The sequence below is a fragment of the Cervus elaphus genome, chromosome 20, assembly GCF_910594005.1.
Source record: "Cervus elaphus chromosome 20, mCerEla1.1, whole genome shotgun sequence".
Taxonomy (NCBI): domain Eukaryota; kingdom Metazoa; phylum Chordata; class Mammalia; order Artiodactyla; family Cervidae; genus Cervus; species Cervus elaphus.
This window is the reverse complement of record NC_057834.1, coordinates 59,651,798-59,665,934: the sequence shown is the minus strand read 5'-3', so window position 1 is coordinate 59,665,934 and position 14,137 is coordinate 59,651,798. Positions and strand designations below refer to the sequence as shown.

At 37.6% G+C, this 14,137-nt stretch overlaps 1 protein-coding gene across 4 annotated transcripts in view; it reads left to right on the top strand.

The window, feature by feature from the left end:
• NTNG1 (netrin G1) overlaps window positions 1–14,137 on the top strand; it is a 364,236-nt gene that overhangs the window by 292,268 nt on the left and 57,831 nt on the right. For 2 of the 4 annotated variants that reach the window (XM_043876960.1, XM_043876962.1), the window contains exons 6-7: window positions 5,674–5,739; window positions 8,128–8,187. The exons of the other annotated variants lie outside the window; for them this stretch is intronic. In XM_043876960.1, the coding sequence (XP_043732895.1) occupies window positions 5,674–5,739; window positions 8,128–8,187 (126 nt within the window). The remainder of the gene's footprint in view (window positions 1–5,673; window positions 5,740–8,127; window positions 8,188–14,137) is intronic. 4 annotated transcript variants of the gene reach the window in all.

The following is a 14,137-nucleotide window of genomic DNA, read 5'->3' as shown; positions in this document are numbered from 1 at the left end:
TAAAGATGGTGAAATTACTCCAAGGCCCTAGGGGTTCTTTATGAAGAGCTTTAGGTTTTCTATGGATTCCTTTATAGACATCAATAATGTTTCTAAAACTCACTGAGGAATAAGAGCAGTAACTGTATAAATCCAAAGGGACCCCGTGACTCTGTCTCCACCTGGTGTTTTCCTCATACACTCCTGGAAGAAAAATGTTTAATGAAGGCTCACTAACATCCTCTCAAGCAGTGGCTTTTCATATCCATCGTGGCACCCTGCTTCCCACCGTATTTTAGAACCAAATATTATGTAAAAATTAGTGTTTTTAGGAAAATTGAAGAGTACTCATACAACATCATCATTTTATAGGCAAGGCAACTAAGGCTTAATTGAATTGTCAAAGTCATCTGGATAGTAGCCAAGGCAGAATTCTAGCTCAACATTCAGTTTCCAATCTAGGACTCTAGAATTCATTCACCTTCTCATTTAATTAAATGACTAATGTATTAAATACTACACAGGAGACTATTCTAAGGGGAAAAGTACATGGAAAAGCATAGTCACAATTTACTCAGGTTTTAAAAGGTTTCCACAAAATGAGTTGGAAGCTGCCTGTGATTCATGCTAAGTGGGTACATGTAAGATGGAAGGCGGTAGCTTTCTGATGTAAATGAAGTGTTTTTAACCTTCTGGTTCAAGCTTGCCTTTCAGCTTGATTCACTGTGGTGTCAGCAATAGATGGCCAAGTTTAGTAATTCTAACCTAGTTCTCTCCAACTTACAGTGCCGAGATTTCCTTGGGGCACAAAGAAGAAAAATTTTCTTCCAAAGTCCCATTTTTATAACCAGAATCTCAGTTTTTCTGACTCATTAAAGTGCCACAAACCAAATTGTCATAAAAGAGTTTTCTGAGTCTCCTTAATGAGAAAAAAAAAAGGAAATTCATGCAAGATATATAGTTGATTAATAGGCTAAACTGATGTGCTCCTAAATTTAAAGAAACCCGGAAATTTACATCTTATCTTTGTGTTAACAATAAAACCTTTCCCACAGTATTCCAAAATAATCTGTTGCTTTCTGGACAATAGTATTAATCAATGTAGGCCCTAGAACCAGATTATTCTCTAAAGTAAGTTGTTTCTTAAATCAACTTTTTTATATATCTGAATCACTTGCTTTGGGAACTGTTAAGGTTATAAGAAATAGGGGAAGCACATTATAACCCCTACTTCAGTTTAGTAAGAACTGTTTATGCTACAATAATTTTTTATTACAACAGCAACCTTAAATAGAATAATAAGAGCTAACACAACATTGAAAATCAACTATGTGTGTGCTCAGTTGCATACGACTCTTGGTGACCCCATGGACCTCCATGCTCCTCTGTCCATGAACTTTTCCAGGCAAGAATTTGGAAGCTGGTTGCCATTTCCTACTCCAGGGGATCTTCCCGACCCAGGGATTGAACCTGCATCTCTGGTGTCTCTTGCATTGGCCAGCAGGTTCTTTACCACTGTGCCACCTGGGAAGCCCTGTGCTTCAACTATACTTCAATTAAAAAAAAAAAAAAAAAAGCCAACATTTCTTCAATGCTCACTACAATTACAAGCAAATATTAACTCATTCAGCCTTGACAACAACCAGCAGGTAGTGTCATTATTCTATTTTACATATAAGAAAGCTTAGACACAGAGAAGTTAAGAAACTTGTCCAAGTGATAAAACTCGGATTTAAATCCAGTCCAAGTTCTACTTACATGCGACATATCTTAAATAAATTTACCCTCAATAGATATTGCCTAGGCTTCCCAAAGATGTAATTTGAAAATTTAGCAATGGCGATAGAGTTATAGTATATGATGGGCATTTCAGATATTCTTTTTCTTTGTAAAGGGGATAGTTTTGGAGTATGAAATCTTTGGTCTCCATATTCACCAAGCTAAAGTCTTTTGAGATCATCAAGACATGTTTAGTCCATTTTTCCAGCTTTGTGGGATCAGGATCCTTGAGAACTAGGGATTTCCATAAGAGGCTATTTTTGAAGGATTGGCCATCTACAATCCCATTGGACACATATGATGATCCTTCCCCTTACCTCAGTAATAATTTCTCAACTCCAGAGTGGGTTTCACTATGACAGTCACAGGTCCACAGTTACAATGTGTAGCAATAATTTTTCCTTCCACACAAGGGATTCTTAATCCCCTAAATCCCCTAGATTCTACAAAGAACATGTACTTCATTCCAACGGGCTTTATCCTTCCATGAATTTCAGCGTGACACTGCTAGGTCATAAAAGAGCCACTGGAGCGATAGAACTTAATGGCTGAGAGAAAACATAGACATCGTTTAGTCCAGCACCTTTACCTTACAGATAAGGAAATTGAAGTCCAGAGAATTAACTGCCTGACAACTACTTAACAGAACTGGGACCAGATCCTTTAACTTCTGATTCCTAGTAATTTTTGCCTTGCAACATACTAACACTTTGAGACCTTCATATGGACACAAAGATACTACTTAGTAAATTCATGAAAGAATGAAATTTCAAAATTCTGCAATAGTTCACCTGGAGGTAACCAATGCTTTTGATGTATTATAATTTTTCTTCTGTTTGCAGTCTCTTAGCTATTTGAAATCAGTGGCCACTGGCTAAAAATTCTCAGAGGCTTCATGTTATGCAAGGACTTTTATTAGAATTGAATATGATAACATAGAATTTGTCTTAATTATACAAATAACGTACCCTCCAATGTGCCTAATTTACTTCTTGGAATTAAACATGTTAGTAATATTGATTGAATATTTATATGTGCCAGGATCTTTGAGTAACAAGAGTAGCCAAATAGTAACTAGCTGATTTAAAGTTTTCTCACTTGGCTTTGCAGTTATAAGACAAAATAAAAATTCAAAATTTTAAGATGAGATATTAAATTTAAAAATTCTATGATGACCAAATATTAAAACATATAAGTACAGACAGTAACATGCTATAGGAGTTAAGGGTCCACACATTTCAATATTTCTTTTCAAGACATTTTTCCTCCCAAGGAAAAGATATCACACATAAAATTTTGTTCCACTAGAGATATATATAGATTAGATTAGGATTTCTAAGTGAATGCTGGTGGTTGTGAGTTTTAATTTTTCAGGAAGGTTAGGCATCCCACCCAGTGAAAACCATTTGGAAAAAAAAGTCTGTATTTCCAAGAAAATAGAAAAGCTACACTCTCCTCTCCCCCAAGAAACTACCATAAGTACAAAATACAGAAGAAAATTACCTTCTAGGTAGGGATCAGATTGTAACTGAGGTGTCTCTCTTCATAATTTCATACAGGTCAAGCAGTTAACAATTCTAAAGTAGAATCACCTACATTAGTTTTTTATATATGTAGGAAGATCCTCAATATGGACCTCAGTATACCAGAGGAAAATCATAAAAGAGTATAAATATACTACAGTATTGTAAAGTAATTAGCCTCCAACTAATAAAAGTAAATGGAAAAAAAAATATGAAAAGTGAAAGTGAAACTGAAGTTGCTCAATCAGGTCCAACTCTTTGCAACCCCGTGGACTGTAGCCCACCAAGCTCTTCCGTCCATGGGATTCTCCAGGCAAGAATACTGGAGTGGGTTGCCATTTCCTTCTCCAGGGGATCTTCCCAACCCAGGGATTGAACCCAGGTCTCCTGCATTGCAGGCAGATGCTTTAACCTCTGAGCCACCAGGGAAGCCCAATATAAAATATAGGCATAAACAAATATTTATTATATTAGAATATGGAATAGAGCTTAATTTATAAAGTTAATTTTCAAAACTCACTTCTAAATTGGTTTAGTATAAATTTCGTCTTCACTAAAAATTTCTTGGCAGAGCTTATTAGCAAAATGATTAATTATAGTATTACTTTCACTTCATCAAGTAAACCAAGCCACTGACTACTTAACTTTAGATTAGCAAGCATCACCCCCACATATGACCTATATTTACCTCTCCTACAGAAAAAGATGGAGAAAACCATTTCAGAGAACTAAATGGTTCCTAATTTGATGCTAATAATATACATAAATATATTTTCTATATAAAACTATAACAGTGATTTGAAATTTTTTCTAAATAAACAATTTCTAAAAATCACTTGTTTTTCAAAATGACTATCACAGTTCAAGTAGGCTTGTTCTGTTAATTCCGTTTCTCCCCATCACCAAAGTACTCACATGGAAAGTAATATTCAGTCAATAACTTGCATATCTTGCCTACATATTACCAAATATCTATTTATTTAGTAACACCTACAGATGTGGAAAGTTATTGCATTCTTTTTTCATAATTTCAGAATTCATTCCTTTTTCATAATTTCAGAATTCATAAATTTTGAAGATACAGCAATATCTAGCCCTTTGCTTTTACATGTATATAACATACACACAGAGCAAGAGTAGATCAGCTTTCCTAATATAAAAAGCCAAAGTTATAGTGAAAGTTCCATGTCTTGCAAGAATGTTATTCACTATAATCTAATTATGGAGGAAACAGTCTGATAATACCTGTTTACAGTAGCCTAGCCACTTGATATCAATTACTCAGTTATTAAATATTTACTGAGGCCTTCTGGAAGGCTTTGCCCTTCCTCAAAGAGATTCAATTTAATTATAGAGACAAGAAATAGACATAAAATTTAAAGTAGCAATATTAAAACTTCTGCCTATCCACATATCCATGAAAAATAAGGAACATAGGAGGTCACATTCTATAGGAGTTTCGAGGCAAGAACTCTCCTTGTGGTCTTGGATGGTCTCAAAGGACCACACTAGAAATGTAGTTTTGAACTGATCTCAGTGAATGGCTGATTATAGAGTCATGAAATGGCTGCTTTAATAGTTATACTCTATGTACCTTAGCAATAATAGTTTTAAAGCACTCAATCCTAAATCTGGCTATTTTCCTGCTTTTCCAGAGTCATTTCTTTTAAACATGGGCAAATATTTGAAAAATATAACATTAATTCTAAAGTTAACAGTGTTTATAATTATTTCTGGACTGGAACCAAAAACTTTAGAAATATATTTTCAGTTAAAAACATCATGAAAACATACACACCCATACATACAAACCTGAGATATGATCAGAATACCTTGGTCTATTCTCCTTAAGCCAGAATCACCAGTAATCCTTCTCTTTCTTTCTCTGAGAAATTGCATAAAAACAAATAGGAAATAAATCCACTTCTTTGCAGAGATAATGGCTCACACTTAAAACATACCCTGAAGAATCTCTCCTGAAGACTAATGTAACCAGCTGATATCTGTAAATATAAATTGCAGAGAATGGAATTCTCAAGTGAGAAATTATTTCTTTCCCGTTATCTTCCAGTTTCAGGCAGCAGCTTTATATAATGATTTGGATTGCTGAAGTCCCTATTTAGTTATTTGTAAGAACACTCTACTTTATTACAAAAGTTAACGTATAGAGCTTTGTTAGGGAACGGGCTATATATTTAATGTCCATTCAATGTTTTGGGAATCATCAATTGCTTGCTTTTGTCTGGTGTGGGAGTCATGTTGTGTTAAGTGCATCACAGCCAAGTTAAAAAGCAGATGTGTGGTTTGTGTCTTTGTCCATTTAGTTTTCTGTTTAAACCAAAGGGCATTGTAGCTGAATATAACAAACCCTGATTTTTCCTGATGCGTGCAGCTCCTCCAAAGTTTAATAGGAAATGGCCGAATATTTCTTCCCTTGAGGTTTCTAACCCAAAACAAGGTAGGAGCATGTCAAATTCCTACTGATATAAAATCCCACATGTTTAGGGGGAAAATCCCATATTCTTTTTTTTTTTTTTTTTAAGCACTAAATAAGAGCATTATCACCAATGCCATGCCTTTGAAAGAATCATAATTCAAATATTTTTTTCTAATATGGAGTGTCCCAGAAATATTATAGCAAAAAGTGTAGAAAAGATTAGATGCCACAGAAGCTATAAGACCTCTATCAAGTTTACATTGAATGTCAGCCAGTCCCAAGAGAAGTCTAGTATTTGGTTGCCATCACAGTGGGGAGTGTAAATAATACATCTTAAAAACTTTTGAGTGGCACAGGTGTCCTTCCACTGTCTCCCTTTTGCTTTGCTTAAGTAAACTAACTGGTAGTTTAGTTGTATTGAGGGTCAGGAAAAATAGGTAAAGGCAGTTCTACAACCCCTAAGAGACCTGTTTTGTTGTTTTTGTTAAACTATGGTTCCATATTGATTGACAGGAATTTGGATCTCTTTCTCTCCCCCTCTGCTCCGCCCCTTCCCTTCTACATCACAGTATATTTTCTCTGGCGAGGCTTTTCCTCTTTTAATCCTGTATCAATTAGTAATTTCTGTCAGGATTAAGAGCAACCTGTTTTCTTTCTGTCCTTAGAGCAGTAATTATTTTCTGACTTCTAACATCATAAATAAATAAATAAAGGAAACTGAAGCCAGCAGTGTGATTATACAGGAAGAAATAGAACCTTTAAAAACTAGCCAATCAAATGCATAAGATGCAGTGTAATGTTAAAATTACATTAACATCTAGCCTATAGATATATATAGACATGTATAAATAGTTCATATTAATAGAAAGTTGTCTTCTTTTGCGTCCTTTCTTCTCACACACACAAAAAAAGGCACATCTTTGGCTTCTACCTTCCTTCGTTATATACAGGATGTTCCTTTTAAGCTCTAATGAATACAGATGGAAGAGGAAATGAGCAAAAGGAGGAACCAGGAAATAGCTGCTAAGCAAAACAAAATATATTAGCAATTTGTTGAGGAGTCAAATTGGAAGGGCTGCTTTTTCAGTCCTTGATCAGAGTGATGAAATCAAGACTGTCCTAGATACATATATTACTAGCAAATAGAATTATCTTAATCATCTGCTCCAAATGATTTTTTTTCAAGTTTCTACATACGTATGTGGAAGAAGAAATACAGATCAAGCTCACCCCATTAGTATAATTCTACGAAGACTGTGGCGAGGTTTAGTGGCATTGTTCCTTGGCAACTTCAATGAGAGCATCTTAAGTGAAATGTCACTCAGTATTTCCCATTGAATTTCATAGCTCAACAAATTATACAAGACAGGATCTAAGACTTAACACTTCACAGTGAGTTTTCTGCTGAACAAGATTATGCATTGTTCAAAACTTGAGTTTTGTGCTGAACAAGATATGCATTGTTCAAAACCTGAAAGAGACCTTTTTATTACTTTTGCTATATTTTCTGAGTGTCACAAGACTAAAAGCTTTCAGAAATAATCTTTAGTTAATACTAGTTGCAGTTTTTTAGAATGTAGATAATGAGTTCAAATGAATTTATTTGAGAGGTGCACAGTTGAATACAGTGCTTGAACTTGAAATTTTAGCCAAAGGTGTACTTTCTGTCAGAGGTCAGTTCTGTGGAGATGTAATTTATCTGGTCAACATCTGCAGAAAGCATCGAGCTCTATCCTGTTTTTGCTACTTTCACAAGCGACTCTTCATGAATAACTGAAAAAGAAAAGCAGGCAAACTTAAAAATTCCTGCCATTAACAAACCGGTATCTTAAGAGTAACAAAAACCGGTATCATAAGAGTAACAAATGTTAGGAAAAGACTACATTTCTGAAAGACAGATTCCAATTGACTCTGAGACTGAGATCCAGGATCTCCTAAATGGTTGACCATTGTAACTGTGTTCTGTGATGTCTAATCAGTTCAGCAAAAGTAATCTAACTGGTTTATATGCAGATGGGCTACTGTTACACAGAGAGAAAGACATGGTGAATTGAGTTAATGATGTTACTAATTAATTCAACAACACAACTACTATTTTAAGAGAAAGACAATAGAGGATCCTAATATCCATAATGTTATTGAAATAATCTGCATAACTGGATTATTGATTTAAATGGTAATTCTTTTTGCATCTGAAAATAAAGCTTCCAAACTTTATTACTGACAAAGTCAAACCATTTTCAGCCAAATACAAGCTTTCTCTGTGATGAAATAAACTCCCAGAGGCAACAAATACAAACAGTATCTTCATTTAGGGCTACTTTTCAAGTGGGTTGATGATAAGTAATTACAATTTGAACATTTCACTGTTGTTTCTAATGTGCTGTTCATTCTTTTAAACCTATCCAGTTGCTCCCAAATTAGCTTTGTCAACAGTTTCTTCTGTTCAAGTTGCAAACCACAAGAGAGGTAGGAATTCTTGGATTCATACAGTGATTTCATGGTGTTATGTGTTGTGAAACATTGCACTGTATGAATCTGGAATATCTGTGAAGTGTACCCATCAGCTTATTGGTGAGGCATGTTGATTGATAATGATCAATGCATCAAATAGTACTGAGAACTGTCATGAGAGGAAAAAAAGCTTCACATGAAAATTTGAATGCTGCAAATTTAAAATGCTTCTTGTTTTCTGAAAGATTAATGTGCGAATCAGAATTATAACACTTTAGGTTCCTGTTTCGAACATGAATGTTAGAGCTATTAACATTGTTACTCATTTGCATTGAAAATAAGGAAACTCACAGTGAGTTTCAAGGATGCTTTTCATGAGAACAGAATGGTAGGTTCATGTACGGTGCCCATTTGACAAATGAAATACCTTGGAATTTCCACTTCCCAACATTGTTTGAATGGAATTTGAACAAATACCAGTGAAGAGCTACACTGGATTTAGCATTGATTATGACCCAAAAATAATAGTTACGTTACTTTCTTCAAATGAAAGCGAGCAGAATCTCATCTGTGACTCATGAATGGCCCATTCCAGCTGGCATCTGTCATCACATCTTCACAGACTGAAGATTTTTCAGGAAACATAAAGACTCCTGTTTTTATTTCACCATTTTCCTTTAAATGTCCTATGTGACAGGTGTCTTGTTTTCCATCCTTGCCTGTTGGGTACATGTCATGTTTCTTTTGGGGGGAGGTTGTTGTTTTTGTTTTTCATAAAACATCTCTTACAAAGAAATATATTAACAATATATGAATTTGATTTGACCCACTTGGTGAAAATGATAATAGCTTCCCTATTCCTTACTGAAAAGAGTCAAATCATTTTCCAGATTTTAATCAACTTGAACTGGTCCTGCTGTGGCATATACAGTGAAGGAGGAAGCTGGTCAGAAGATGGGAAAGGGAAACTGACAGGATTTAAACCACGTCTGAAACTTTCCTCACAATGTGCTTTTACATAGCAAACACTGACGGTGCCCTTTTGAGGGGAGTCCAGATGGATTTGAAATGTGGAGAACTAAGTCCTTCAGGAACAGAGCAGCCGCAGGTTGATAGGTTGTCAAGCCTATCTGGGCATGTGTGTGCATTGCACACTGCAGTCATTGACACCGTGGTAGTGATGCCGCTCCTTACCTGTGACAGGCAGACCTACCGGGAAACCAAGGAGGTGAAGGAGAAAGGAACTGTTAGAACCTTTACAGGACCCTTCTCTTTTCTGTCATGTCAAAGATTGCACATGCCAGAGGCCTCTTGACCTGAAATTTGACCCTGCATGATTGAATCTCTAGTTTCTTGGGCATCACAGCACTCATGAGATCTGAACACATCTCCACAGACCAGAAGAAGCCACCTAGTGAATTAGAGATATCATAGACTAATCCACACTGTTATCCAATAATATATGTGGAAGGGCTTCAAAAGTTACATAAGGTTGCAAGACAGGTTTGGGGGTGAGGCAGGGACCAGGAAAATGCTGCAGCCACTTTATTCCCATGCCTGGGGGTAGCCCCTGGAGGCTTGGTGACTCTGCTAATGTAGTGAAGGGAAAACGCTCTTTAAGAATTATAATTCTTTCACCTTCTATTTATCTAAAATCTTTTCCCAAAATCCTCTCCTTTTGAGTGACTAAAATTAATTTTCACCAGCTCTGACTTTGAATAAGCTTTCCTCACTTGGCCCCGAAATTAATAAATAAACCTACCTATGCCGCATTCAGGGTACATTATCTTATATTCTGTGGTGTATCTTGTGTTACAGTACATAGGTAAAATAATATTGGAATTGAAGGAAACATGGGGAATAGTAAGAAAGAAGAGACCAAGACGTTTAATCCTCCTCCTAGTCTTAATATTCTTTTTCTTTCATTCTTTCTCTCCAAACTTTTTTTCTGTAACTTCTACCTACTGAGGCCTTCCCCAGCCAATTTCAGTCAGAAAGTCTTTTAAACCTTAGAAGAGATTTGGTTCTCTCCTTATCTTTGACAACTTTGAACTCCTTCTACCGGAACACTGCTAGCTTTTATGGCTCTTAACTAGCCAGTTCTTAGGGCTTCCTGGGTGGCTTAGCGGTAAAGAATCCGCCTGCAATGCAGGAGTCACAGGAGATGCAGGTTCCGTCCTTTGGTCAGGAAGAGCCCCTGGGGCATGGGCATGGCAGGGCATGGCAACCCACTCCAGTATTCTTGCCTGAGGAATCCCATGCACAGAGGAGCCTGGGGGACTGTAGTCCACAGGGTCACAAAGAGTCAGACATGACTGAAACAACTTACAATGCACGCATCAGCCAGTCCTTAAGTAACATGTCATCGTACCTGCCTTATATGATGTCATGTATGTCAGATGGGGGGTTTTGCTCCCCCTGGGGACTCTTGGTTGTCACAGCTTGGGAGTTGCTATTGCCTCTCGTGGGTAGAGGTCAGGAATGCTTCAGAATAGCCTACGTTTAGGAAAACCAAGGGTGATTCGCCCCAGATGTCAGCAGTGCTGAGGTTGAGAAGCTCAGCGCCATACTCTTCAGGCCTGGGCCTCGTTCTTGTTGTCCCCCGGTATAAGGGGGTTCTCGATCAAAGCGCATCGCTATGCCACACTATGTGAATGTTTTAGCTTCTCTGCATAACAGTGGTCAAAACACACCTGAAAAATAAAGAGAGTCTGCAGTGGGATTGGAGATTGAAAAGCTGTGTAAAACCATAGCAATTTTTTTTGAGAATTTCCTTTTTCCTACTGAAATTGATCTGTATAGACATATAGTCAACTCTCAGCTAAAATATTTACTAACTTAGTTACAGCTTGATATGTGAGTGCTGTTTTTCTGAACTCTTTAATATATGGAATATAGCCAGACTCTTACAGCATTTGAAATGAATTTAAGCATAACTTTCGTCTGTGTCTTCCTCTGTTTTCCAAAAGAAGATGCCTCAGGATCCTCACTGATTCATTGACTCATTGATTCATTCATTCGACATATTTTGAGTACTTAGTATATGCTCGGCGATGTGTTGAGTTCTGTTTACATCTGTGAACAAAATGGACACACTCTGCACACATGTATTTACATTCAAAATATAGGGGAGAAATTTTTAACATAATTTTCAGATACTCTGCTGCTGCTAAGTCAATTCAGTCGTGCCCGACTCTGTGCGACCCCACAGACAGCAGCCCACCAGGCTCCCGTCCCTGGGATTCTCCAGGCAAGAACACTGGAGTGGGCTGCCATTTCCTTCTCCAATGCATGAAAGTGAAAAGTGAAAGTGAAGTCGCTCAGTCGTGTCCGACTCTTAGCGACCCCATGGACTGCAGCCCACCAGGCTCCTCCATCCATGGGACTTTCCAGGCTAGAGTACTGGAGTGGGGTGCCATTGCCTTCTCCTTCCGATATTCTAAATACTCCAAAATTTAAATAGGAGGAGGGGGAGATTAATGTGTTTGGGCCAGGGACTGTTATTTTCAGATAGAGTAGTCACAGAATTTACTCTGAGCAGAGACCTAAAAACAAAGTGAGGCAGCAATTCACAGGGAGGTCTGGGGGAAGAGTAGGCCAGACAGAGGTAACAGCAAGTGCAAAGGCCCTGGGGAAGTGCTTGGCGTGTTTGCAGAGCAACACGGAGGCCTTGTACAGTGAGCGAGGAGGAGTGTGTCAGTAGTGAATCCCTGGGAAGCCAGGGGCCATATCAGCTGGGAATAAATGAACTGAGATTCTGCCTTTTATTCTGAATGAGGCAGGAAGCCATTAGGATTAGGGCAAAAGGATGTCATGACCTAATTTAAGTTTGGAAAGAGATACTTTGACTGCTGTGTGGGGGAGACCATCACACTGATGGAAGCCGGGAAAGCAGTTTGAGAACAACAGCAGTAATCCAAGTACTAAGGATGAGATGGTGAGATGTAGAATGTATTTTTAAAAGAGTAGTCAAGAGGATCTGCTGATTGGTTGGTTATTGGGGGGGGGGGGGGCGGGGAAGGGAATGAGAAAAAGATTGGTGTCAAGAACAACTCCAAGAATTTTGAGCAAAGCAGTTGGTGGGATGGAGTTGTCATTTATCAAGATATAGGGCTGGCTGCTTATGTAAGTAGCAGATTTGGGAAAGATAGCCTATAAGCTCAGTTTTGAACATGTTAAAATTGAGATATCTGTTAAATGTGTTAAGTGGAGACATTAAGAAGGCAGTTGCATATATCAGTTTGGATGAAGTCTCACCAGCTAACTGGGAAGTTGGACTAGGCTGGAAATAACTATTTTGGAAAAGTCAGGTGGCACAGTGGTGAAGAATCTGCCTGCCAATGCAGGAGAAGCAGGTTTGATCCCTGGGTTGGAAAGATCCCCTGGAGTAGGAAATGACAACCCACTCCAGTGTTCTTGTCTGGAAAATACCATGAACAGAGGAGCCTGGAGAGCTACAGTCCATGGCATCACAAAGAGTCAGACAGGACTGAGCAACTAAGCATGCACACACACACACAGAGTGTATTGATGCTTTATAAAGTTATGAGGCTGGGTAAAAAACCCTAGCTCTGTACCCAATCCCTCTGAGTCTTCCCAGTGCACCAGGCCCGAGCACTTGTCTCATCCATCCCACCTGGGCTGGTGATCTGTTTCACTATAGATAATATACATGTTTCGATGGGTAGAGAGGGAGGTGGGAGGGGGGATCGGGATGGGGAATACATGTAAATCCATGGCTGATTCATGTCTATGTATGACAAAACCCACTACAATATTGTAAAGTAATTAGCTTCCAACTAATAAAAATAAATGAGAAAAAAAAAAATGAAACACACACACACACACACACACACACACACACACAAACCCTAGCTCTGGGTTAGCCTAAAGAGCGAATAGGTACAAGGTTTGAGCCCTCAGACATTTGAGAAGATACAAGAAAATACAGAAGAGGGGTAAAAGCAGTGGTAGGTGGGGAAGGAAGTGAACCAAGAAGAGAGTGGTGTCCCAGAAGCCCCCTGATTCGGAAAGGGTTGCCAGAAAGCCCTGGGGGCCCTATTGAAGTTCATGGTCGTGAAGTTGAAGTGAGACTTGTTCTGAAATAGTTGGAAAGAGGCCCAGCCACATTTAGCTGCTGGGGTATAGACATTGAGAAGTAGAGGGTTGGATTTAACCAGAATCAGATTTTCCCAGGAGTCTGTAATTGAGGGTGGGAATTTGGGGATGAGGGAGATGAGACTATATAAAAGGAAGTGATTATAAGGATGGGCCATGTACTCTATACTTTGTAAAAGAAAAAAAAAGGAAAGGATGAAATGGTGGGTAAGTGAATTAGAGGACCAACGAATTATGGACTATTAATATCATCCCTTCTGGATCCTAATAAGATTGTGCAGCTCTGACTGTATCATTAATGATCATTCATGGATTCTGTGCCTGTGTGAAAAGACTAGTTCCTAAAGAATGGGAAATTAACAGAAAACTGAAAAGTAATATAGAAGTTTAATAATTACATTTGAAATGTCTTGAATTCATACAGTGCTCTGGTGTTTTTGAAATCCCTTTCAAATGTCTTTTTCTCATTTTGTATTCTCAAGTATATCATGGCCAGAGAAGACAGATTTATCAAAGTCTCAGAAGAACCTTAGAAGTTTTAAAGGAATAAAGTCACTATTAGCTTGTTTCTTAGATTCTAAAGATATTTAAAATATACACATATCTTCTGAAACAGGCTTATAATATTTAGTGTTTAGCTGTGTGCGGTTTTGTATATAAATTATTTGTATAATTTATATTATTTAAATCTCCTGTTAAAATTGATAAATTGGTTTTCAGATGAGACCCAGAAACAAATAGTTAATGTCATATAAATGCATATTGTTTATTACATTCAAAGAATAGTAGGTAACAGTGAGTTTCTAATAAGGATTGGGTCTTTATTGAACTTGAATGTCTACAGACA